Source organism: Lissotriton helveticus, chromosome 11 (genome assembly GCF_964261635.1).
Source record: "Lissotriton helveticus chromosome 11, aLisHel1.1, whole genome shotgun sequence".
NCBI lineage: Eukaryota > Metazoa > Chordata > Amphibia > Caudata > Salamandridae > Lissotriton > Lissotriton helveticus.
Window position 1 is genome coordinate 594,847,529 of NC_136072.1, and position 27,545 is coordinate 594,875,073.

The 27,545-nt window shown below is 47.0% G+C and overlaps 1 protein-coding gene across 1 annotated transcript in view; it reads left to right on the forward strand.

Annotated features, from left to right (window-relative positions):
- Positions 1-27,545, forward strand: part of LOC144791658 (G protein-coupled receptor kinase 5-like) — a 474,508-nt gene that overhangs the window by 441,259 nt on the left and 5,704 nt on the right. Inside the window, exon 15 of the mRNA XM_078666387.1 lies at positions 17,843-17,974. Within this exon, the coding sequence (XP_078522513.1) occupies positions 17,843-17,974 (132 nt within the window). The remainder of the gene's footprint in view (positions 1-17,842; positions 17,975-27,545) is intronic.

The window sequence follows — 27,545 nt, forward strand, 5'->3', positions numbered from 1 at the left end:
TTGAATTTGACTCTGCTCTCAATTCGCAGCCAATGTAGTTTACGCATATGAGACGTGGCTGAGGTTCTGGCGGGTAGGTTACAAATAAGGCGAACAGCCATATTTTGTACCACCTGGTACTTCCTAGTTACCTCCTTGCAGGTACCCAAGAGTAGGATGTTCCCATAGTCCAGGCGTGAGGTGACAAGAGCCTGGACTACAGTCCTCAGGGTGTCAGCAGGCAGCATCCACGTGATTTTCCTCAGCCACCTGATGATGGTGGTACAGGTGGCGGAGACTTTCACGACGTGTTGCTTGAAGGACAATTGATTGTCAAGGAGGACCCCAAGATTACGAGCAGTCGTAGTTGGGGTAGGTAGAGGGCCCATCTCCGGCGGCCAATGTTGTGGGCCCCAGAGCGAGGTGTCAGAGCCAAACAGGAGCAGTTCTGTTTTCTCCCCGTTCAGTTTTAATTTGTGCTCAAGCATCCATGCAGATATGTATTTTAATCCAACTTGAAGAGAGGAAGATGGAAGATTTTTGTTAGTGGAGAGTGAGTAGATGACTTGAGTGTCATCGGCATAGGAATAAATTGTGAGACCTGCCTGTTCCGCCAAAAAAGCAAGAGGTCTCACATACAAATTAAAAAAAAGAGGGCTGAGGATAGACCCTTGTGGAACACCGTGATTGGAGGGGAATATTGATGAAACCGATGTAGAAGAAAAAACTTGAAACGTGCGATCAGAAAGGAAATTGGCAATCCAGGCCAGGGCGGAACCACCGACACCCACAGATTTCAAGGTGGACAACAAGATGGAGTGGGAGACGGTGTCAAATGCGGCACTCAAATCAAGCAATATGAGTGCCACTGTCTCCCCATTGTCCACCTTTTGTCTGATGGATTCCGACACACCAAGGAGAGTGGTTTCAGTAGAGAAACCAGCCCTGAACCCGGATTGAGAACCATGAAGAAGATTAGAGGTTTCAACGTGAGAATTGAGCAAAGAATTAACGTGTTTCTCTAGAATTTTAGAGAAACATGAAAGCAAAGAAATAGGGCGAAAGTTAGATGGGTTGTTGGGATCTGCGTTGGCCTTTTTTAATAATGGGACCACCATAGCGTGCTTCCATTCATTAGGAACAATAGCTTCAGTTAGTGACGCATTCAGAACCTTCAAAATAATAAGGAGTAGGGCTGGGTCCAAAGAGCTCAAAACTTGAGGAGGCATTGGGTCAAGAGGGGAACCAGATTTTATGTCTTGCAGATACTTTTTTAGAAGCGTAGGGGAGATAGGATCCCAAGCGTGAAGTTGGGGAATAGCGGAAGTGGAGCAAGGGATAGTGGCCGGTGGGGGAGTGCATAAGGTTAGATCAGGGTAAGTGGACGCAACGGGAGTAGAATTAAAAGTATCATAGATCTTATCAATCTTCTCAACAAAGAAATTGGCTAAAGCTTCACACTGGGCAGTGTCCAGACAGGGGTCCTTAGGTACAGTAGACGCACCTGAAAGCTCTTTAACTATTTTAAACAGGGCCTTGGGTCTATTTTGCGCCGTAAGAATAGTGGCATTAGCAAAATTGGCTCTGGCAATATCACAAGCCGAGTGATAAGCTTTAAGGGCAGCCTTGTATTTTACTTTCTGATCAGAGTTATAGTTGGAACGCCATATGCGTTCCAGTTTTTTACAATTAGATTTTTCTTGGCGAAGGGCGTCAGTGAACCATGGTGCCGGTGGGTGATGGATTTGAGATTTATTTCTTTGAGTCGGGAGACAGGAATCCAAAGCTGTTGTCAACCACAGTCTGACACAAGGTAGCTCTTTAGTAGTTATACTGGAAGACGTAGGTTTTGAGTTGGTAAGAAAGGAGTTTAGTTTGTCTACGTCTAAACATTTCCAGTTCCTGCTGGCTTTGTGAGGGAGAGCGGGATTAGAGGAGTTAACCATAGTCATTTTAATTGAGAAGTTAACAATAAAATGGTCCGACCAGGTGACCGGCGTTGAAGATTGGTAGGAAATGCCAGTGAGGTTAGAAATGATGGGGTCTAAAAGATTACCGGCCTTGTGAGTGGGGTCGGAATTATGAAGGTGAAGATCTAAGGCTGCAAGATCCTGTAAGAGTCGTGTAGAGATAGCACACGAAGCAGAGTTAAAATGGATGTTTAAATCACCAACGACGATAAAATTAGTTGATTGCGCCAAGAATGGGGCAATAAGGTCAGGGAAGGAGGAAGCCCAACTACTAGCAGAGCCCGGCGGGCGATAGATCAGCGTGCCGGTTAAAGTAAAATGAGGAGTAAGTAAGAGTTTAAACAAACCAGCTTCGCAGTTTGGGAAATCGAGGTCTTCCCATTTACAAGAGAATTCTCTCTTGAAAATAATGGCGATTCCCCCGCCATCTTTAAGAACCCGGTTCCGCCCAACATAGGTGTAATCATTGGGGAGAGCCATGGCGATGTCAGGGCCAGAGCTATCATTTAACCAGGTTTCAGTGACAAACATGGCAGCTGGGCTAGCTGTCTCCAAAAGGTCAAAAATATCTCTCTTGTGTTTCGAGAGAGATCGACAATTAATACTAATAAACCTCAGAAGGGAACAGGGATTGGGCGGAATGGAGGGGGAAGTGTGACTGCGGGAGGGAATATTCCAAAAAGTAGAAGACATACAGTCTATGCTTGAAATGAAAGATTCCAATGAGAGGCTGCAATTTGGGCAAGAAGTGGGCGCATTGTGACAATTAAAAACAATATTCGAGGAACAAGAAGGCCCCCGCAACCGCAGTAAGGCAGTACGAGAATAGGTTACGTAATCGTGGGCAGAGGAACTGGTCCCTGGGCCCGTGCTGGCGCGGACGGGCGCAGACGGGCATGACTTGTGCGCGACTTCGGCGCGAAGTCGGCGCTCCCGCTGCGCTCGTCCGCTGCGCTTCCTCCATGCCACCATTAAGTACTAAAGGGGGAGGGAGCACTAGACCGCTCACCTGCAAAGACTAGCGCAGGGCGGAAGTGGTGTCAGCCAACAGGAAGTGCGCTCCTCGAGCTGGCCCTCCGCAACAAACGGCACAAGCCGGGGCGGAATGGGACCACGAGGGCGGTAAAGTGCAGGTAAAAGCGGCTTTCACATGAAAAGGTACAATGTAACAATTTAAAACAATTTGTCCAGCGTGCTTTTAATATCAGCCGCGGACATAAAAGATAAATGTGCAAATGTGCTAAGATATTTTAAAATGGATCATGCGTGCTCTTAAGATCAGCAGCGGCACAGTTTTCTATTCAATACAGCGTCCACAGACCACACACACCGCAACCTGAAATGCTGCGTTTGTCACTGGGGCTGGGAGCAGAGAGCGCCAATTAAATAGTGGGACGGGCTCGGCAGCACTAGACCGCTCACCTGCAAAGACTAGCGCAGGGCGGAAGTGGTGTCAGCCAACAGGAAGTGCGCTCCTCGAGCTGGCCCTCCGCAACAAACGGCACAAGCCGGGGCGGAACGGGACCACGAGGGCGGTAAAGTGCAGGTAAAAGCGGCTTTCACATGAAAAGGTACAATGTAACAATTTAAAACAATTTGTCCAGCGTGCTTTTAATATCAGCCGCGGACATAAAGATAAATGTGCAAATGTGCTAAGATATTTAAAAATGGATCATGCGTGCTCTTAAGATCAGCAGCGGCACAGTTTTCTATTCAATACAGCGTCCACAGACCACACACGCCGCAACCTGAAATGCTGCGTTTGTCACAAATAACATTCAGAGCCAACACGCAATAAAAGTGATTTACTTGGTTCCAACATTGAGTATATCAAATAAGGGCTATATCCAGTGACTGGGATCATTACTCCTAAAGTAGAAAGGTCACAATTATATTTTATAAAGGAATGTCTTGGCCATCCTCCTTATCTTTCTTCATTAATTATTGTTTCTTTTCACCAATGCTTGTCAAATCACCATGGCAAACTTCATACAGGCACAATTTCCTAAGTTTGGATTGAGTGTCCATGGTGGGGGGCACGTGTAGCTATAGATACACATTCTGTGCATACTTTCCCCACCTAGTGTTTTTAGGTCACTAGGTCTAGTGACTATGCCTATTAGTGGTATTTCGCATGGGCATTGGCTCCATTGTTAGGTTGTTGTTTCTCTGCTGTCAGGTTCAGACCTGTCGTCCACAGCTCCCATTCGACATGTCGTGGTATTCTAGCTGGGCCTTCAGACACGTCCTATCATTGGTATCTACAAACAATCCGTTGCATACCTTTCACTCTGTGTCGAACTAACACTCTTGACTCCCTCCGCTGGGGTGAAAATGTTCCTGTAAAGAAAAGGACTCCATTTTGATTTTGTCCTTGTTGTCAGGTCAAGTAGCCGAGATCTGACCTCCACGAAGTCTGCAACCGTGAGGACTCCTGTTCGGCCTGCTTTGCATTCCGCAACAAGAGAACTCTGCATCTCACAAGAGAAAGCTCACTTTTGAGGAGGCCATCAACCCACTGGGACTTTCAGCCCCCAAAATGCAGAGGAAACATGACAGGGCAACCTTTTCCCTGCTTTCTGCTTGTCCCTCTCCTACCCAGCCACCTACTCCTGTCTTTATCTCCACCTGTGTCTCCTGTCTTGCCTCTGGGGTCGCCACATCATTCACCTACAGGTTCTTCACATTCGGGTAGTGGTGACCGTCTTAGACTCCCTTATGATCCCGATATGACCACATTCATGACTCATAGGGTCCGAACCAACTGTGATGCTTAATCTTCCCACGGACATAGACCCAGTTCTGTACCCTAATAAGCAGTAACCTCCTGATGATGCCACATCATACTATGAGGCGTTACACAGAGTTGCCACTTTCCACAAAGTAGAATTGTGTGTGTAGCAAAAGGAGGATGATTTCTTTGTGGAAACCCTCTCCACCAATATCTCCCCATGCTTAAGGGCATCCTCAAGCCTGCAACTGAGATTGTAAGGGCCCCGTCAAGGGGTGAGTGATCACGCCTAGGGTGGATAGGAAGTACAAAGCCTCCCCTATTGACCCACCTTACATCCGCGGTTAACTACCCCCTCACTCTTTGGTTCTTCATACAGCCAGGAAACGTGCCAACACTCAGGGAACAGGTGTTGCACCTCCTTCCGACTGGGAGGACAAGAAAATTGATGCGGGGGAAGGGAGTGGCAGCACCAAACATCCACCCTAGTCAACACAGATTGTCCAAAGAACATTTGCGCCTCCTGCATGAGGAGGTACAAGACCTCCTCCACAAGGGGGCCATCGAGCCTGTTCCGCCCCAACAACGCGGAAAGGGTGTATACTAATTTCCCTTTCTTATATCAAAGAAGGACGGCTCCTTAAGGCTGATCCTCAATCACAGGCCTCTCAACAAATACATTCTGTCCGAGCACTTCCATATGGTGACTCTACCAGACGTTATACCACTCTTCCAGAAAGCTGACTTCATGACTTCCCTACATCTGAAGGATGCCTACTCCCAAATACCCATCCATACAGCACATCAGAGATATCTGAGGTTTGTGGTAAGTGGGCACCATTGTCAATTCAAAGTGCTCCCCTTCGGGATTACCACTGCACTAATAGTCTTCACCTAATGTTTGGCAGTGGTGGCCGGTTATCTCAGGAGGAGCAGCCACCACGTGTTCCCTTATCTAGACGACTGGCTGACCTTGAGGGATCAACCCAGTAACTCTGTCTAGAGCACACCCAAACCACAATTCACTCCCTGCACAGTATGAGTTTCACCATCAATCTGACCAAATCCCACCTTCAACCCCTTCAGGTACAGCCTTTACTTGGGGCCGCCTTGAATGCGCGGGTGGGACAAGTTTAGCCCAGCCCAGCCAGAGTACAAGCCTTCCAAAATGTGCTTCCTCTTTTTTAGCCAGATCTGCAGATAACAGAAATGTGAAGTGCCTACTAGGCATGATGATATCCTGCATAGCTATAATCCCTCATTCCAGGCTCCACATCTGCTCATATTGGTCTCATGCGGAGGGTCACCTGGAAGCTCTAGTATTGGTTTGGGGCTGCACACATTGCTCTCTGCAGTGATGGAACGCAAACAATTTGTTGCAGGGGTGGCCCTTCTTCGACCCAGCTCTGCAAGAGACCTTCCCAATAGACGCCTCACTCACAGGTTGGGAAGCTCATTGCAAACATTTTAATGTTCAAGGTCATTGGTCCCTTACCCAGCAAATTCTTCACATCAATTACTTGGAACTGCTAGCGATCCAGCTTGCCGTCCACACTTTTCTCCCTATCATTCAGAACAAGACAGTCTTGATACGCAGACATCCCAACTGCCATGTTCTACCTACAGAAACGGGGGGAAACATTCACCACAGCTGTCCATTGTAGCCCAGAGGATCTGTCGGTTTGCAATACATCACAGAATACAACTACTTGTACAACATATTCGTGATCTCGACAGCGATATAGCGGACCTGCTCAGCAGAACACATCAGCGAGCACATGAATGGGAACTTCACCCCCAGATCCTACTCCTGTACTATCAGCGCTAGGGATTCCCACAAATAGTTATGTTTGCCACCGCAGAAAACTCCAAATGCCTAAGCTTCGCCACCAGACTATCACAGATATTGTTTATTACCTTGTCCACTTGCAGAAATCAGGCCTAGCCTACACCTCAATCAGATTACACTTGGCCGCCATAATGGTCTACCTACAAAACAAACAACAGATTTCCTTATACAAAATACCCTTTATTAAGGCCTTCATGGTAGGCCTTAAAAGAGCTATCCCACCACAGACACCTCCTGCTCCAGTTTAGAACTTAAACATTGTCTTAACTAGGATCATTGGTCCTCCCTTTGAACCCATTCACTCTGGCCCACTGCAGTTCCTGTCTTGTAATGTGGCCTTCCTGGTGGCCATCACTTCCTTAAGACGAGTCAGTGAGATACACACTCTTACCCTAGAGAAGACCAGGTACAGTTTGTCCTCGGAACCAATCCAAAATACCTTCCTAAGGTGGTCCCTAGTTTCCATAATAATCAGACAATTGAACTGCCAGTTTCTTTCCTCATCCAGAAACTGTATTAGACTGAGCGCTGCATACTGTTGATGTCAAAAGAGAACTCATGTTCTATGTTGATAGAACAAAACCATTTTGTAAGACCCAACAACTATTTGTACTCTAAGCCTCACAAGGGACGTGCTCTGTTCAAAGCAAGCATAGCACGTTGGTTAGTGAAATGCACATAGACTTGTTACGCCAAAGCTAATAGTACCCTTCCTGCCCCCATTGACCTCATTCCACTCGTAAGAAAGGGGCTGCTATGGCTTTCTTGGGTAATCTATACCATTAGCTGACATCTGCAAAGCAGCTACCTGGTCTACCCCACAGACCTTCGCTAAACATTATTGTGTGGATGTTCTGCCCAAACAGCAAGCTAGAGTTGGCCAGGTTATCCTACGTACACTTTTCCAGTCTACTGCAATATCCTCTGGCTAAGCCACCGCTTTTTAGGAGGACTGCTATACAGTTGATACAAAGCTTGTGTTTCTACAGCTACACATGCCACAAATAGAAAATGTTACTTAACCTGTAAGCATCTGTTCCTAGCATGCAGTGTTGTAGATTCAGATGCAAAGATACAACAAAGAGGGGAGAGAGAGAGACACAAGTGGATTCGATCTCCCTAGGCAATATAATTAAACAAAATAGAATCCACTCTGGGAGGTGGTAGTGATCCCTAAAGTGATGGGGAGCACACAGTGTTGTTTAAATGCTCCTCACACACCAAAAGGCCCCTTGGTGTCATGCTTCATCATCGGGGCCTTCGCACCCCTCTACGGAGTGCGGCGTGCTACGACTAACGGCTACGTAGGAGCACTTGATAGTGAGCTATGTGTAGGTATGTGTTGAGGGAAGCAAAATGAGTGAGTGAGGTGAGGTAAAAAAAGTGGAGTTTAAAAATACCTGGCTCGTAGGAAAGTTAATATTTATTATGTCCTCGGCTGGTATTGTTAAAAAGGTGCAAAGTGGGGTTGATAATATACGTGTTAGGGTATATCAACCAGGAAGTGTCAACGTGTTTCGGAGTACAACGACTCCTTCTTCAGGACAAGAATATGCACGTTATCCTCACCTTACTCACATGGGATGTCAAAGTGTATTCTACAGAAAAATCTCTTAAATAAACTAGGTGAAATGTACCTATCAATGTTATTTAGTGGACCTGCTCAGTTGCGCCCAATTGGCGTTGAGGAGAACTTATAGTTCAAGGTTGGGAGACCTCATGAGCCTTAGCGTGATATTGGGGGATTCCTTCCTCACTGCATAGTTTAAGCAACAGTTAAAGCCCGGTAGAATCGCCTGCCTCCCCTCAACGCTGCTCCGATGAAGTGCATCGCCAACGCCAAGGCGTTGAAGCACTCTGTTGAGCCGCATGCTGCCACGGAACCAAAGTGTAGTGGTTACTCCAGTGTTATTGGTTACTGTTAGTTGCTGCAACTTTGGGGTTAGTCTTGTGCTCTCAAGTAAAGCATTCCATGCAGTCATTCCAGTTTCTTTACGGCGGAATAAATTAATAGTGGTTAATTGCGATCATTAGTGGGGGGAGTATGTGAGTTCATGCGCATGGTTGGTGGGATTAATAGATGAATTATAGGAGTTTAGGTATTGTTAGGTTGCATAGGTATGACTTTCAGAGAAAGTAGGAGAGATTGTCATCATGTAAATGAGTTGTGGGCAATTAGCAGACATACAGAAATACAATAATAGAGAATAAAGCAACCATGCATGTGACAGAGTAAGTTGTGTTGAGAGAGAAGGCATGTAGAAGATGGAAGGGAAGGAGACAAACATTTGCTAGTGGAGAGAAGTTAAAAAAAAGAAAAGGCATCAATAAGAAGTTTTTATGAAAGGACAATTTTTCATGACAGATTTAAGGAATAAAGTGAATAGTTTTGCGACTGCATGCAGTTGAGGGTGCAAGAATATAAACGGAAACAACATTACTTTTAAAGATTGTGCTACATTAGGTATTTTGATAGGTCCTAGAATCCGGTAAACTATTTCTCCACTGCTAGGCTACTGCTAGATCACCTCTTCAGCCAGGTCAGTTGATCAGCTCAATGGTTGAAAGCAAACATTAATAGATGGATGCACATATGGAGAAATATCAAGAGTTTCAAGATCATAGCAGTGTTAGAAAATACATTGAAAATTGTGTACACATTGAAAAGGAGATTCTGCGTTCGAGGCATGTGGGCTGCTAAATTCATATCTTAGCATTAGATCGCCGCCTAGTGTTGGGCTCGGATGATCGCACATTGTTGTCCTGGAAGAGTCTTCGAAGTATCCTGAGATAGGTGGCTCCTCCCCTGGACTACAGTGCGCATGGGCATCGGCTCCATCCCCAGATTGTTTTTTTCCGCCATTGGGTTCGGATGTGGTCTCGACGTCTTACTGTCGGAACCAAGAAAAACTAACTTTTAGCGGCCAAAAGGCCTCGATTTTCTTGCGTCGGTATTGTCTGCGCACGGTCTCGAGTCTTCCGTCTCTTGGAGCCGGAATAAGCGGAGTTTTCTTCGCTCTCGGAACTTTGAGGCCTTCTCATCGCGACACGACTGCAAAACTTTTCGGACATGGAGCGGAGCCCGTTTAAGTACTGCCCGCTCTGTGGGTCCAAGTACCCACACATCGATCTACACCCCGTGTGTAACAAATGCCTTTCGCCTGACCACGACGACGGCACGTGCAAGTTGTGTGCACAGTTCCGCTCAAAGAAGACTCTCAAGCTTCGGCGCGCGGTGCGCATGGAAGCTAAACAAGCGGCCCCGGATCCGGAGAACATCTTCGGCGACCAGGACGAAGAGGACCAGGGTCATCATCTCCAAATCTCCCCACCCGAGACGGAGGTCGAGGCGGATCCGGGAGACGACGACGGAGTCGCGGGTCAAGGCCTTGAATACGTCGACGAGGTAGGAGACGACGATGAGATTTATGGGGCCGCGGCAGACAGCTCGGGGGACGAGCTCTGCCCCGAAGGTTACGAGGATACCGACCGGGACACGGGATCGCCTGTCGGCCTTACCCAAGACCCGTTGCCGCAAGCCACAGCCCCGCCTTCGGGCCCGGCCACGGACTTACTTGCTGAGCAGACTGTTTCGAAACCGAAACCATCGGGATCGACAACACCTAAAATGGCCGACCCGAAAACGAAACCGAAACTTAAGGACTCGAGTGTCCCTAAGATGGCTGCCGTGCCGGTGAAAACGACGGTGCCCGCTACCCCATCGACTCCGTCGACCTCCGGTCCGCAGAAGTCGAAGAAGTCCGTCGATTCCGATGCTGCAAAATCGAAACCGACGCCAGAGGAGGGGTCCTCCAAAAAAGATGGTCGGCACGGGTCAGCGGCTACGACGCCGTCCAAGCCCGCCAAAGTCGGCTCCAAGGAGGCTACGCAGGCACACGGAAAGAAGTCTGCGCCCCGAACACAGGAATCGGAGGCGGTAAAGACAGGATCCGCGCCCAAAGCGCACAAGGCCCACAAGGACGTCGGATCCGAGGGAAAGATCAGACCATCCTCGTCAGCGCCGAAACAAACTGTGAGTGAGCCGTCCCTCATAGCCGAATCACTGCAAAGAATCAGGGAGGAGGCCTTTGCCCCGTCGGCTCCGATACCATCGCCGCAGCCGCAAAAGGACACTCCAGCGAAGCCTTCTGGGAAACTTCTCTTTATTTTGCCGCCGAAGGAGGCGCCGAAAGCATTTTCAACCAAATCGGCACCGAAACAGGTGATTTCTTCACCGACTGGCCCGCTTCCACGTCGGGTACTCGAATCAGAGGACGATTCAGAGCATTTCATCGACGCTGACACAGGCAAACTGACCCTCTATAAGAGGAAAATCACTTCGGAGCCAGTGGACTCCTATGTCATCCCACTAAAGAAGAAGAGGGTGCCCCTTGACGCCTCAGGCCTCACGGAACCAATCCAGCCTCCTCCGAGACGGAGCCCTACTCCCTCCCCAGAACACTCTGCGGGTGAGGGGTATGATGAAGACGAGCAGTACAATTTCCCTATCAATGAACCTGATGCACAACCGGATTCATATGATGACACTGGTGACCAGAACACCCAGGGTGTGGGGCAGGACCCGCAGCTTTTTAATGCACGTGCATCCCCGACTGAGGATTCAGCAGGTTTTCATGCACTACTCGAAAGGGCGGCAGCCAATCATGATGTGGACATGCATGCCGACCCGGTTGAGGAAGACTTCCTTTTCGACACTTTTTCAGTCTCTGAAAGGACAGTAAAGACACTGCCTATGCTTAAAGGAGTCCTCAAGCATGCTGGGGACATATTTAAGGAGCCTACAAGAGCGAGAGTGGTCAACCCTCGCATTGAAAAAAAGTACAGACCTGCACCTGCGGACCCCGCATACATCCGGGGACAATTGCCACTGGACTCTCTTGTGGTCGCCAATGCCAGGAAACGTGCCAACTCCCAGACAACGGGTGAAGCTCCTCCCCCGGATAAGGAGTCCAAAGTGCTAGAGGCAGGGGGCAAAAGAGTAGCTGCACAGGCATCAAACTTTTGGCGCATCGCCAATACACAGGCACTCTTGGCGCGTTACGATAGGGCGCACTACGACACCCTAGAACAGATTGTACAACACCTGCCTCCACAGTTCCAAGAAGCCACCCAACTGCTCACTGAGGAAGGAAAGCTAATCTCAAACGCAGCCATCAAGTGTGCACTTGACGCTGCGGACACAGCTGCTAGAGCTATCAACACTAGCGTTATGCTGAGACGACAAGCGTGGCTCCGCATCTCAGGGTTTAAACCGGATATTCAGACAACAATCCTTAATCAGCCAGTCAATCCTGATAGTCTGTTTGGTCCAGATGTGAACACCACCCTAGAGAAAATAAAGAAGGACACAGAAACTGCTAAGTCCATGGGGGCCCTGCAGTCACAACAGTTTCGTGGCAGCAATTTTCGTCGCTCAGGTGCACGTGGAGTCACCAGAGGACAAATGGGTCAACAATCCCAGTTCTCTAAAGGTGGGGCACAATCCTCGTTCACAAAACAGAACAAGGGAGGTTACAGAAATAACAGCAACAGAGGTCGCGGCAGAGGAAACAACAGCTCCCGCTCCTCTACTCCAAGCAAACAGTGACTCTCTGTCACTGCCCCCCGACCACCTAACACCTGTCGGGGGGGAGACTACAGCAGTTCCTGCCCGTCTGGAGAAACATCACCACAGACAGGTGGGTGCGACAACTAGTCCAGTATGGTTATTGCCTAGAGTTGAGGTCCACTCCACCCAACATCCCGCCAAGGCAAAGGCCTATGTCCGCAGAGCACTTGCTCTTATTGCAGCAGGAAGTAGTGGTGATGCTGCAAAAGGGAGCAATCGAGCTCGGGCCGGTGGGAGAGGAAGGCACAGGGGTTTATTCCCTGTACTTCCTTATTCCAAAGAAGGACGGATCTCTCAGACCCATTCTAGATCTACGTCCCCTCAACCTGTACATACTATCAGAACATTTCCACATGCTTACACTGCAACAGATTCTTCCATTGCTAAACCAGGGAGATTTCTTAGCAACCTTAGATCTCAAGGATGCTTATTTCCACATTCCACTACACCCGTCACACAGGAAATACCTCAGGTTCACTATTCAAGGCAGGCACTACCAGTTCAAGGTCCTACCCTTCGGTGTCACCACAGCCCCGAGGGTGTTCACCAAGTGTCTGGCGACAGTAGCGGCGCACCTCAGGAGGCAGAACATCCATGTCTACCCCTACCTAGACGACTGGCTCGTGCAAGCCAAGTCAGAGCAACAGTGCGCCGCAGACATGTCGACTACAATTCACCTTCTTCATGATCTGGGTTTCTCCCTGAACTACCCAAAATCGCATCTTCAGCCGGCACATGTCCGGCAGTTCCTAGGTGCGACGATCAACACCCTGACGGCCATGGCTCAGCCAAACCAAGTCAGGATAGACAGCATGCAGGCTCTGATCCAAAGGTTCAGGCCACAACACTCGCTTCCAGCGAGAGTGTTCATGCAGTTGATAGGCATGATGGCCTCCTGCATCTTCATAGTCCCTCACGCAAGGCTACATATGCGCCCGCTCCAGGAGTGCTTAGCGAATCAGTGGACACAGGCTCGTGGGCAATTGACAGACCTAGTGTTGGTTACCAGTCGGGCATACGACTCTCTGCATTGGTGGACTCCACACAACCTTTGCAAGGGCCGACTGTTCCAAGAGCCTGTGCCGCAGATTGTCCTGACAACGGACGCATCTCTCCAGGGATGGGGAGCTCATGTGCTCACTTACACAGTGCAGGGACTATGGACGACGCAGCAACAGAAGATGCACATCAACTATCTGGAACTGATGGCAATCTTCATGGCGCTCAAGTCCTTCATTGTACATCTGTGCAACAAAGTCGTGCTAGTCCGGACGGACAACATGACCGCGATGTACTACATTCAAAAGCAGGGAGGCACCCACTCGCCACAGCTGTCTCATCTGGCTCAGAGCATGTGGAAGCGGGCCATTCAGAGGAACATTTTCCTCATGGCAGAACACCTCCCAGGAAAGGACAATCAGATGGCGGATCTGCTCAGCAGGTACAGCCATCAAATGCACGAGTGGGAGTTACACCCATCTGTCCTCCACCCGTACTTCCAGCAGTGGGGTCATCCGGAGATAGACCTGTTTGCCACAAAAGAGAACGCAAAATGCCAACACTTTGCCGCCAGGTTCCCTCACCCACAGTCGCAGGGGAATGCGATATGGATGAACTGGTCAGGCAAATTTGCGTACGCTTTTCCGCCAGCCCCTCTAATACCGCTGGTCGCAAGAAAGCTAAGGCAGCACGAGATGACTCTCATCCTAGTTGCTCCAACGTGGGCGCGCCAGGCTTGGTACACCACGTTCCTCGAACTCTCAGTGGTGCCGCATCAAAGACTGCGCCTCACGCCCAGTCTTTTGACGCAGAACCATGGAGAAATTCAGCATCCAGATCCGCAACAGCTCAACCTGGCGATCTGGCTCCTGAAGTCCTAGAGTTTGGATACCTTAACCTACCTCCGGAGTGCATGAACATCATCAAGGAGGCGAGGAAACCAACTACTAGAGCATGCTATGCTGCAAAGTGGAAGCGTTTTGTCATTTACTGTACAGCCAATGACATCAACCCGCTAGATGCATCTATCCCCAACATCATCTGCTATCTGTTGCATCTTTACAAGTGCAATCTAGCGTACACTTCCATTCGGATACATCTATCCGCCATAGCGGCTTATCTCCAGAACAGGCAGCACCTCTCTGTCTTCAGAGTGCCCGCCATTAAAGCCTTCCTTGAAGGTCTGAAACGAGTCATTCCCCCAAGAACACCGCCAGCTCCGGTGTGGAACCTCAATGTCGTTCTCACCAGACTGATGGGACCACCATTTGAGCCACTGCACGCGTGTGAACTCCAGTTCCTTACGTGGAAAGTAGCTTTCCTTGTAGCTATTACGTCTCTGAGGCGTGTCAGTGAGCTGCAGGCGCTCACAATCCAAGAGCCATTCATTCAAATTCATCCAAATAGGGTAGTGCTACGCACTAACCCCAAATTCCTCCCGAAGGTGGTGTCACAGTTTCATCTAAACCAAGCTATTGACTTACCAGCATTCTTTCAAAACCCGCAAACGGTGGCGGAAAGAATGCTCCATACCTTAGATGTACGGAGGGCGTTGATGTACTACATAGACAGAACACAACCCTTTAGAAAAACAAAACAACTCTTTGTTGCCTTCGCACCACAACACAAAGGCAACCCGATTTCCAAAGCAGGGATAGCCAGATGGATTGTTAAGTGCATCCAGATATGTTATCAAAAAGCCAAGCGCACTTTAACAATACCCCCCAGAGCGCACTCCACACGCAAACTGGGGGCATCCATGGCTTTCCTAGGGAACATTCCTTTAGAGGATATTTGCAGAGCAGCCACGTGGGTTACACCACATACCTTTACAAAACACTACTGTGTTGATGTGCATTCCAAGCAGCAAGCTGCTGTAGGACAGGCTGTTCTGAAGACACTTTTTCAGGTTTCTGCAGCTGGCACGGGCAACCGCCGCTGATGGAGGGACTGCTATGTATTCTATGCTAAGATATGAATTTAGCAGCCCACATGCCTCGAACTGAATATGCTACTTACCAGTATGCATCTGTTCTTGGCATGTAGGGCTGCTAACATTCATATCGCCCGCCCTCCTCCCCGGTGCCTGTCGCAGCTGCAGATATACTATTGTATTTATTCATTAGCATGGACATCCTTTACACTTTTCACTCCATCTTCTGCCACAATGGCGAAAAACAATCTGGGGATGGAGCCGATGCCCATGCGCACTGTAGTCCAGGGGAGGAGCCACCTATCTCAGGATACTTCGAAGACTCTTCCAGGACAACAATGTGCGATCATCCGAGCCCAACACTAGGCGGCGATCTAATGCTAAGATATGAATGTTAGCAGCCCTACATGCCAAGAACAGATGCATACTGGTAAGTAGCATATTCAATACATCTCAGAGAACACAGATTGATGAAAATCAGGTGTGGCGATTTTCCAAAATAATTAAATACTCCTTTCCTCAAACATTTTGAGAAATCAAAAACAGACCAAGGAAAGTGGAATTGGTGACTGAGCAAATCATACATGCATGCTGGTAAGTAAAAAAGAGAAGGGTGGGATTTGGTTCTAAGGTATAGGTTGGGATAGAGTTACAAGGTTATAAGTAGGTTGACTATGATATGAGGATAGAGGCACCTGGTATAGATAAGTATACATCGCTTAAAGTAGCATAATGGAAGGTTGTATGGGTAGAAGGGTAGAAGTAAGGTTAAAGTTATTCAGTTTAGGGTAGGAATAGAGTTGGTGAGGTGTAGGTAGAGTTAGTACGACACAATAGGTATTGACGAGGTTTTATGTAGGATGGGGTAGAGAGACTAGGATATAAGCGGGTGTTCATGATACTAGCATGTATTTGAGGCTAGAGGTAACCAAGTACAGGTACGCATGAGGGCAGAATTGTAGGTAGCACTAGAGGTACCAGCAAGTAGGCAGGGGTAGAAATAGAGTGCAAGTAGTTGTACTAAAGTATAGTTTAGGATGAATGTACTTCGATATAGATAGGGATAGAGCAACTTGGGTATAGGTTCTCCGATGTAGGTTGTAGTAAGGTACTTGGCCGAGTTATCAGTGTGCATGTTCGGATGGGGTACCAGGGTATAGCTACTTGAAGAGTTACTAGGTACTTGTTGAGGTACTTGTATTTAGGTTGGGGTAGCAGATTTAGTAAAAGAGAAATGGGCAAGGAAGCATCCTAACTACAGGAAGAAAGGTGGAAAAAGTGGACAAAGAGAGGTTTGATTGAGGGATGTAAAGGCTTTTTCAACCCAAAAAACGAGAAGCAAAAAAGATACATGTAAACTTATGAAAAAAGGGATGTTTTCCAACATGAAGGGCATGCCACCAGGCTTGATTTAATATCCAGGGAATTCAAATCATGTGACAAAAATTGAGGAAGCAGGTCCCTGGAGAAAGTTTCTTTAAAGTAGAATTTTCACCATAATCTTGTATTGCCACTGCATTACGCGTAGTGCCTATGATATATCACACAGACTCCATATGAGTGCTGTGACATTATTGCAAGTAACATTCATAGTGGATTCATTGAGCCAACATATCTTGTAAAGGGATACCTTTTGGTAGGATGAACCCACTCAGTCCCTCCAGAATAACTCTTAAGACCTTCCATGTAGACTTCATGGAAGGAATAACACTCTGATAACGCCCATGAGCTATATATCACAGGGAAAAGCACATTGGGGCAGTCCAGTGCATTTCACTCTTGTGGTATGCGGGGATCTGTCTACACTGTTTTCTGCACTTCATCCCACATTTCTGTAGAATGCCCTCTATCCATTGTCTGAGGTAATCTAAGAGCCTGGCGGAAGCTTGTGAATAACCTGGATTTATATTTATGAATTCTCTTAGGAGTACCCATCCTTCACCTCTCACTGAAACAAAGGGTGTCTAGGAGCCTCTGTCATAGGCATTCTAAGACAAGTGGATCACCTGTCTTTGTAGGTTATCAGCAAAAAAAAGAATGTGAAGGAAGGAAAGCTTGAATTAAATCAGCAACTGCCAGTCACATGGGCCAACTTCCAAACTATTGTTTTCAGCCCTCTGTACCACTTTGGACAGAGACCAGCCATTTAAAATCAGCCTTGGTCCAGCTCCAATAAGAACAGTCTAGCCCCAACTGTAAGGCTAGCTTACCTCAAGATGGGAACACAGATTTGTCTGAAACCAGTCTTGGGGTGCTTCTGTATCCCTCTCAGTGGGACTTGGCCTCGTACTCTGGCATGGACTGTTCCTGTTGGAGCAAGGCCAAGTCTGATTTGCTTATAGCTGGACTCGGTCTGGAGAGGCGTATTGGACAAAATAAATTATGAACTGGGATGTGACCCTAAGTAATTATCATTAGTAAAGAATAATTCAAGCAATCCACCCATCACTGTTTCCTTTTCCTCTGTGCAGTGCCCTAAATGGAATGCCCAGAGGTAGATGCCAACTAAAGGGTATGGAGATTGCAAGGTGCGCCTTCACTATCCCTTGCAAGGGGTTTAGGGGGAACTAAGGACTCCTTATGCCACTGCTTACCCAGTTTGGGGCAGAGAGTTGCTAAAATGACTTTTTGGTTCCTTGTATCTTACAGCCTTATTTTCCACCAAATATTGGCTTTCTGACACAAGTTTCCTACATTGAATTTGAGGTTTCTTTCAAGGTTTTTCTCAAGTCAATCTGTGTTGTTTTCTCAGATGGTAGAGACAGAGTGCTACAAAGATCTGAATGTATTTGGACCAAATGGGACACGTTCACCAGACCTGGATTGGAAACAGCTTCCAGAACCTCCGAAGCGGAGTCTCCTTCAGCGACTTTTCAGGCGGCATGTAAGCCCCGTTCCTAATTTTTAATAACAGTATTGTAAATTTCCCAATGACTCTGTATGGACGGCGATGGGTAAATCATTATGCTTGGGTGTGGTTGCAGCAAATCATTAGTTATCCCTGGACTCATCGTTTTGCAATTACCTTCTATACTTCCTCAATCTGATCTTCCAATCTATAATTATCAAGCAATCCCTATTCCACTTAGTACATTTAACACGTCCTACAAAGAAAGATTTGGGCGATCTGGGGCCAAATGCCTCATTTCAGCTTTGAATTCCAAAGAATAATGTTGGATGTCTTCAAGGTGAATCCATCCAGTGTGCCCGCTCTTGCAGTGATCATTGTGTATCCTGATAAGTCCGGTGCGTACCCATAGTTCTATTTTTTTATGCTACTCAAATCTCCAGAGTGCAGTTGTAAGCAGGTAGACATGGTATGACAATTTATTTGTATGTCCTACTGCTGACAGAGGGTGGAATTATTTGCCAAGCCTGCCCTAAGCTGATTTGCCTTGCGTACTTCAGATTGCAGTTCTTGGAATGAGTTTTGTCAAAGAGCTAGTCTGTTCCTCTTGAGAACAGACAGCTGTCCTCTAGAAAGAAAGTGTAAAGGTGGTCTGTGTAATACAGAGGTCTTCAAACTTTTGTAGGTTGAGCCCCCCAGCTGAATTTTTTTAGATGTTGGGCTCCCCCACACCACCTGACAGAAATGTATGGAATCTAGTACACTACATAATCGACTGCCACGTGCATATCACGGGCCATATTCGGCACATAATGTTTAACACAATAAGAGTGTTTAGTAAACTGCATGTTTGTGAATGGTTGTGGTGAAATTACAGAGGCTTATTCCACAGCTCAAAACACAATTTTCCAAGATAAAATGTGCGCAAATTCTTTTTACTAGGATGCTTTGTTTTACACATGACCTAGATTAATAATAATACCACCAACATAAATGTGTGGACCCGTTTTGATCTAAAATTGCATGAAACAAAAACATTTCTCTGCAAATAGTAATAGACTCTCTTACATCAATCACATTAAAAGGAAATTAAACAAAACAATATTTACAAGAATCTGTTTATGAATTATTCCAGGCCATCAGGGCAAAAACAGAGCAGCCCTCTATCAAGGGAACCCCTGAAATGCTGGATTGCAGTGCATGTAAATATGTCCTTTTGTAATTTAGGCCGAAAACCTTGATGGGGCACGACATGTCCATACTTGTGTACAGGGGCGCAACTAGACCCGAACTTCGGGGGGGCTAAAACTCCCATCCAGGGCTGGCCCTAGCACTGGTCGCACATAGTGCAAAGGTCTGTTTTGACGCCCCTCCCCAATTTCCTCCTTCTCCATGAATTTCATCACTACCACTCACCAACAATCCACCCCATCTCTCTATAGCACCTTTCTGGCAAACATTTCATTTTTTTATAGCGCTACTCATAGTTTACCCACACTCAGTTCTTTGATCTGCATGGTACACATTCTTTGTAGCAGGCACATTAAACCTCTGTGCTGTGTGGGTGTCAGGAGTACCCATGTGAGTGCACGTTGAGCAATGCGACAGTGTGGGAGTAGGGTAAGAGGAGTGACTGCAGGGTGAGTGAGTTGACCATATGAATTTGGGTGCGGATGTAAGTGCAGAGTGGGACAAATGAATGTATGGTTAATGATGGTCTTATTTGAGTGAGTATGCACATTAAGCAGTAAGGGGGACATGTGAGTGAAGTGGTTCATGAGTGCAGGGTGAGTAGTGTGCTTGTGTGACTGCAGGGTGAGGTACAGGGTGAACAGCACAAGTGCATTGTGAGTGCAGAGTTATCACCGTGAGTTCAGGGTGAGCGTGTGATCAGTGCAAGTGCCTGGTGATCAGTGTGAGTGCATGGTGATCATTGTGAGTGCAGAGTGATTACTGTGATTGCATGGTGAGCGGGTGAATGGGGTGTGCATGGTGATCAGAGTGAGTGCATTGTGATCACTGTTAGTGCAGGGTGAATGGTGTGAGTGCATGGTGATCATTGCGAGTGCATGGTGATCATTGTGAGTGTAGAGTGATCACTGTGAGTGCAGGGTGAGGGGATGAATGGTGTGAGTACATGGTGATCAGTATGAGTGCATTGTGATCGCTGTGAGTGCATTGTGATCGCTGTGAGTGCATTGTGATCGCTGTGAGTGCATTGTGATCGCTGTGAGTGCAGGGTGAATGGTGTGAGTGCAGGGTGATCAGTGTGAGTGCAGGGTGATCAGTGTGAGTGCATTGTGAATGGTGTGAGTGCATGGTGATCAGTGTGAGTGCATGGTGATCACTGAGCGCAGGGTGAGCAGGTAAATGGTGTGAGTGCTTGCTAATCAGTGTGAATGCATTGTGATCAGAGTGAGTGCATGGTGATCAGAGTCAGTGCATTGTGATCATTGTGAGTGCAGAGTGATCACTGAGTGCAGGGTGAGCGGGTGAATGGTGTGAGTGTATTGTGATCGCTGTGAGTGCAGGGTGAATGGTGTGAGTGCAGGGTGATCAGTGTGAGTGCAGGGTGATCAGTGTGAGTGCAGGGTGATCAGTGTGAGTGCAGGGTGATCAGTGTGAGTGCAGGGTGATCAGTGTGAGTGCAGGGTGATCAGTGTGAGTGCAGGGTGATCAGTGTGAGTGCATGGTGATCAGTGTGAGTGCATGGTGATCAGTGTGAGTGCATGGTGATCAGTGTGAGTGCATGGTGATCAGTGTGAGTGCATGGTGATCAGTGTGAGTGCATGGTGATCAGTGTGAGTGCATGGTGATCAGTGTGAGTGCATGGTGATCAGTGTGAGTGCATGGTGATCAGTGTGAGTGCATGGTGATCAGTGTGAGTGCATGGTGATCTTTGTGAGTGCATGGTGATCAGTGTGAGTGCATGGTGATCGGTGTGAGTGCATGGTGATCGGTGTGAGTGCATGGTGATCGGTGTGGGTGCATGGTGATCGGTGTGGGTGCATGGTGATCGGTGTGGGTGCATGGTGATCGGTGTGGGTGCATGGTGATCGGTGTGGGTGCATGGTGATCGGTGTGGGTGCATGGTGATCGGTGTGGGTGCATGGTGATCGGTGTGGGTGCATGGTGATCGGTGTGGGTGCATGGTGATCGGTGTGAGTGCATGGTGATCAGTCTGAGTGCATGGTGATCAGTCTGAGTGCATTGTGATCAGTGTGAGTGCATGGTGATCGGTGTGAGTGCATGGTGATCGCTGTCAGGGCAGGGTGAATAGTGTAAAGTCCACATTTATAAAGCGCACAATCACCCGTAAGGGTCTCTAGGCGCTGGGGGCCGTTGGGAAGATTAAGCGAGCTATTGCCCAGAGTCACATGGTGCTGGGCTAACCTGCCGCCGGAGCCGGGGATCGAACCGTGGTCCCCAGATTCCAGCGTCAGTCGCCCTGGCCGCGGCGCCACACCTCTCCCCTAGTGTGAGTGCATGGTGATCAGTGTGAGTGCATGGTGAATGGTGTGAGTGCATGGTGATCGCTGTCAGGGCAGGGTGAATGGTGTGAGTGCATGGTGATCAGTGTGAGTGCATGGTGATCAGTCTGAGTGCATTGTGATCAGTGTGAGTGCATGGTGATCAGTGTGAGTGCATGGTGATCAGTGTGAGTGCATTGTGATCAGTGTGAGTGCATGGTGATCAGTGTGAGTGCATTGTGATCAGTGTGAGTGCATTGTGATCAGTGTGAGTGCATTGTGATCAGTGTGAGTGCATTGTGATCAGTGTGAGTGCATTGTGATCAGTGTGAGTGCATGGTGATCAGTGTGAGTGCATGGTGATCAGTGTGAGTGCATGGTGATCAGTGTGAGTGCATGGTGATCGCTGTGAGTGCAGGGTGATCGCTGTGAGTGCAGGGTGAATTGTGTGAGTGCATGATGATCTTTGTGAGTGCATGGTGATCGCTGTCAGGGCAGGGTGAATAGTGTGAGTGCATGGTGATCAGTGTGAGTGCATGGTGATCAGTGTGAGTGCATGGTGATCAGTGTGAGTGCATGGTGATCAGTGTGAGTGCATGGTGATCAGTGTGAGTGCATGGTGATCAGTGTGAGTGCATTGTGATCAGTGTGAGTGCATTGTGATCAGTGTGAGTGCATTGTGATCAGTGTGAGTGCATTGTGATCAGTGTGAGTGCATTGTGATCAGTGTGAGTGCATTGTGATCAGTGTGAGTGCATTGTGATCAGTGTGAGTGCATTGTGATCAGTGTGAGTGCATTGTGATCGCTGTCAGGGAAGGGTGAATAGTGTGAGTGCATGGTGATCAGTGGGAGTACATGGTGATCAGTCTGAGTGCATTGTGAATGGTGTGAGTGCAGGGTGAATGGTGTGAGTACATGGTGATCAGTCTGAGTGCATTGTGAATGGTGTGAGTGCAGGGTGAATGGTGTGAGTGCAGGGTGAATGGTGTGGGTGCAGGGTGAATGGTGTGAGTGCAGGGTGAAAGGTGTGAGTGCAGGGTGAATGGTGTGAGTGCAGGGTGAATGGTGTGAGTGCAGGGTGAATGGTGTGAGTGCAGGGTGAATGGTGTGAGTGCAGGGTGAATGGTGTGAGTGCAGGGTGAATGGTGTGAGTGCAGGGTGAATGGTGTGAGTGCAGGGTGATCAGTGTGAGTGCAGGGTGATCAGTGTGAGTGCAGGGTGATCAGTGTGAGTGCATTGTGATAGTTGTGAGTGCATTGTGAGAGGGTGAACGGTGTGAGTGCATGGTGATCAGTGTGAGTGCATGGTGATCACTGTGAGTGCAGGGTGAGAGGGTGAATGGTGTGAGTGCATTGTGATCACTGTGAGTGCATTGTGAGCATGAAAGTGAAGGGCGAGAATGAGGAGTGAGTTGTCTGAATGCAGGGTGCATTCCCAGACACTTGAACTAGCTCGGCAGGTTATTGACGGCAGCGTAGGTTTTCAGATATGTTAAACTATTACTATTATGGCATTAACCAGGGATCAAGGTGGAGGAAATAAATGCGCTGATCTTGCAACAAACTTCCAGTTTTATGGTTAGGGTTGCCAGCTCATTATTTTGATGGCCCAGTTGGTACAACCTAAAGCTGTATTGTCAGCACTTGTCTGTGCATACTTTGAACAGCAAATATAAATACTAGCACTTTTAATTGTGTTCTAGGGCTGCCTGAATGGTCCATGACTGATAATAAAATGGAACAAAGACAGAAAAGTCACATTACAAATGTATACATACTTATTTATTTATAAGCATATTTGGTGTCAAGAGCAGCAATTTGCAGGCTTTTTAAAAAACACATGGCTGGCTGGCATTTTTCTTATGGTAACTTGAAGCCCTGTGGGTGTTGCGGCGCCTGCCTGTGTAAATTTAAAAGAAACTTTGTATCCTTTCTGCTAAGAGTTTCCTCCCAGGACGGGGTTGAACTGGTAGAACTGAAATGCTTCAGCTGCTTTGGGAGGCAGGATGTCTCCCTTGCTAAAACTGAAAGCAAGTAACAGACATTTCAGCTGCAGTGGGAGGCAAGGAGTCTCCTCTGCTATGAAATCGAACACAAAGGAACAGGACTGACTGTTCGTTTGTTTTCGTTTTTAGCAGAGGAGACCCTGCCTCCCATTGCAGCTGAAGCATCCCAGCTCTACTAATTAACCCCCTCCTGGGAAGGTTAACTGTTAGCTCTTTACATGACAAACGCGCAAGTCGTGCTTTATCTATTTCCCCTCCCTCCCACCTCTTTCAGCCCTCAGTTACCTAGCTCGCCAATAAACAGATTCCCATTTGAAAGGGGTAAAGACTTGCACGCCTCTGGACAGTGATTGACTCTGAAAGGCAAGATCTTAGTGTGGCGTGCGCGCCCCCCCTGAGATGTCAACCCGCCTGCACTTTAAAGAGGGATTTGAGATCGCCTTGCAGGCGGTTACAGTGAGTAACTTCATCCGCCTGCAATGGGATGTCTGGGCAGTTCATAGGACCGCCATTCTCCCCTCCAGAGGGCTGCCGTCAGGGGACACGCTTTCAGTGAGCCTTCACACAGCTTCTTTGCCTCTGCGCTCTTGTCTATAATACTGAAAAAACAACACAAGGGCCAATGCTGAGGAATAATTTAAACCATTTTAACTGGAAGTGTTGAATTTAAACAATCACAACCTGCTGGTATTAGCAATGAAAAAAGATTTATTCTTGTTACGATTTTTTGATTTATATTTTAACACAAGTTCTAGTGCAAGGAGAGAACAATTAAATCTTATATATACAATATGTACAACAGTGTCAAAGGAAGAAAAACATTTTCATACTTCAAACATACATGGCCGTCCAGTCATACAAAGACACATTCACACAAGCAGTTATATAACAACCATTAAACAACAAAAAAGGTGAATCCACGTGTGGGTCATGAATCGAAATTGGACAAATCCTTTTCGAATATGCAGTTTTAAAGTCTTTTTTGATGATTCAACAATAAACGTATATTATTCTGAAAATTGGTGAAGAGACTTTGTTATTGTCACAAAGCATGTAGACCCAAAACGGGGATGAGGTGGTCGACGCATTTCAAACCCCACTTGTTAAGGGGGTTCTCCTCAGGACCAATTGATTCTAAAACAAAACAATAAAAGTGTGCTTAAAGCAAGGTTCCATACTAGGTAAAACAAGAGACACGCTCCCCGTGCTCACACCAGCCTACCTTAACCTGCAAACCACAACGTCTTGAAAATCCAAAACCGGCGGATGATTTAATTTCGCAACAAGGGCACGTGGCGGCTGTGATCTAAACAATAAACGTGCTGGTTTTAGTCACACGTACTCGCTCCCAATCATACACTCTGCCCTACAGTGTTGCTGTGTGGGGCTCTTACCTGGACTTCGCCCGGCTAAAGGCTTGCCGTCGGGTCCATACTTCTCCTTGTTCCGTAAGATAGTTGTTGTTACTGAAAAAAGAATAGACATGGGCGGTCCATGAACATGTTGAGCCTGGGTCCTGCTGGCGGTCGCTAGTTAACTCAGCATACCTGTAAAGCGGGAGGCATCAGTCCTAGATTCCGCAATTTTTTTGGGAGTAACTCAGGAAATCTGGACTATCACTTCCTGGTTTATGAACCCAGAGGGAATTCTGGGACTTGTAGTCCCGCGATCAACCAGAAGTATTAGACGGTACCAGAGAGGCATGCCTGGAGGGCACGCTTGTCGACGAATAGATTGGTGCTGACAGATTAGTTTTTATAAATCTCAGAGATCTCATTTAATCCTTTAACGGCTGTGTTGAATTTCATTATAAGTAAAGCCTCACGTTGAGACAGTTTTGCGTCCACATCTCCTCCCCTCGGATCTTTTTCAATTTTCGAGAGCACAGTCCATTTCAAGGCAGTCTGTTCATGTTTCATTCTAGTCCAATGATTGACTAGTGGTGCATTTTCCACTCCTCTTTTAATTCTGGATTTGTGTTGGGTAATCCTGCTTCTAACCTCTTGTGTAGTTTTCCCAATGTAAACCAATGGGCACGGGCAAATGATGGCATAAACAACATTTCTACTTTTACAATTAGTAAATGTATCATGCTTCCAATGGATGTTATCAATACTGAACACAGAGTCCTCAATTGTGTCGTTACAGCAAGTGCAAGTTCCGCACTTGTGGTGGCCCTTGGTAGGGGGAAGTCCAAAAAGGCTTTTCAGAGTGGGTGCTTTAGCTTTTGGGAGGGCGGCTCTAACGATATGATTGGCTACGCTTTTTTCTTTTTTGTACGCAAATAATGGAGGTGACAAAAAGTCTTCATGGAGGTCTTTCAACAAATGCCAGTTCGACAAGATCAATTTCTTGTATGGATTAGCTGCTGGGCAGAATGTGGTGACACAAACCAATCTTTTCAAGTCTTGTTTGACTCTCTTTTCCAATAAAGTTTCTCTCGGGGTCCACCAAGCTCTTTTAATGGAGTTCTTCAACAGTTTTTTGGGGTAACCCCTTTGTATGAGACGCTCTTTCAGGTAGCCAGCATGTTTGAAGTATTCAATAATACGGCACAAAGGCAAAGGGATTACCTCATTTGCATGGGACCATGCCCCCATGCTCATGAGGGAATGCCCTCTTAAAAATGCACTGGTGATACATGTGCACCAGCACTATAAGTATTACAGAAGGGGCCACACAAGTGGTTGCGGCTCCTTCTGTAATATCAGTGCACAAAGTGGGCACAAGTGCTTGCTGCGCCCTAGGGGCACATTCTGTAATACTGCCTTTTGTGTGTTCTTTGCCAATCTAGCTGAAGCAAACGCACTACCTGGCTCTAGCCAGGCAGTATCTGCAGCTCAGCCTTCATCCTTTATCTCGCTGTCGCTAAATCAAACTTCCCTTCGGGCTTTTTAAATCAGTGGTAAGGGCCATTTCAAATAGAATGAGGTCCGCACAGTTTCACTTTTGTTTGAAATGCCTATGGCTCAATTTAAGTTTTCCAGAGGGATGGTACAGAGGCGTAGCCAAAAACACAGCCTTTTTGTTGTTGGTAATAAAAAAATGTAAAGTACCAAACTAATCCTTGAGAATTTCCAAATGCAGAAAGTCAATCTTAATTGTATTGTAGTCACAAACTGACTATTTGATATGTTTTGTGCCTAAACTGTAAACTTCATAAAAATGCTTAGCCTATGTTTCACATTATGCACATGCATTGCAGAATTTGCTACTTTCTTGGGGTTACATTAGGCAATGGAACATTGGATCTGTAGTTGATTAGCTTTTATTGTGCAGTGCTTATATTGTCTGGAGTCCTTAGGTGAAGGAGCACAGCGTCTACGGTTGGTGCGGACTGCTTCAAGTCTGATTGGCTTGGTTCACTGATTTACAAGTACTGAGAGCACTTAGAGAATGCTAATGCCCACAATGAATCTTCTTGTAGAAACAGAACGTTTGTATTGTTTCCACAGGCAAAAGAAGCCATGTTTGACATCTGATACATTAAACCTACTTCATTATTTTATTGTTGAGTTCTGTCAGGCTTTGATTGTATGTGAGGTGAGCCAAGGGCATGTAGGAGCTTGCTTTCTGTAATCTTATTGAGAGACCTGGTCTTAAGGCAGGTCTGTGTTGGACCAAGCAGGTCTAGGGCTGCTTGGAATAGTTGGAAGCTCGAGTTGGGGAACGTGATAACCGCAAGCCGATAAATAGCAAAAAGTGATCAGGGTGGAAATTAATTATTCCACATGATAGTTTGGGGAACTAAGAAACCATGTTTCAAAAATATTATTTGATATGCCCCAGTGAATGCTGAATATCTTAAAAAATGGCGATGCCATTGCAGGTGTATGAGATAAAGTACAAGGCACAATATTAATAGAGTCTCATCACAAACTGAATTGATTGTAGCCATATAGAAAATGGGGGATTTCACCGTACTCCATGATGCTCACTGTTTCGGCTTGTGAGTCAACCCGTGTAGGATTCCTTTACTACCATATGTAGAAATATATACAGATTAGATGATCCAACACAAGAACTAGAATAAATCCCTGAAGTAATTTGTACATAAGCTGCTCACAAAAGTCTATGGGAGAAAGGATAGAACTAGAAATCCGATTAGGGTGAATCATATAAGGAAGAATG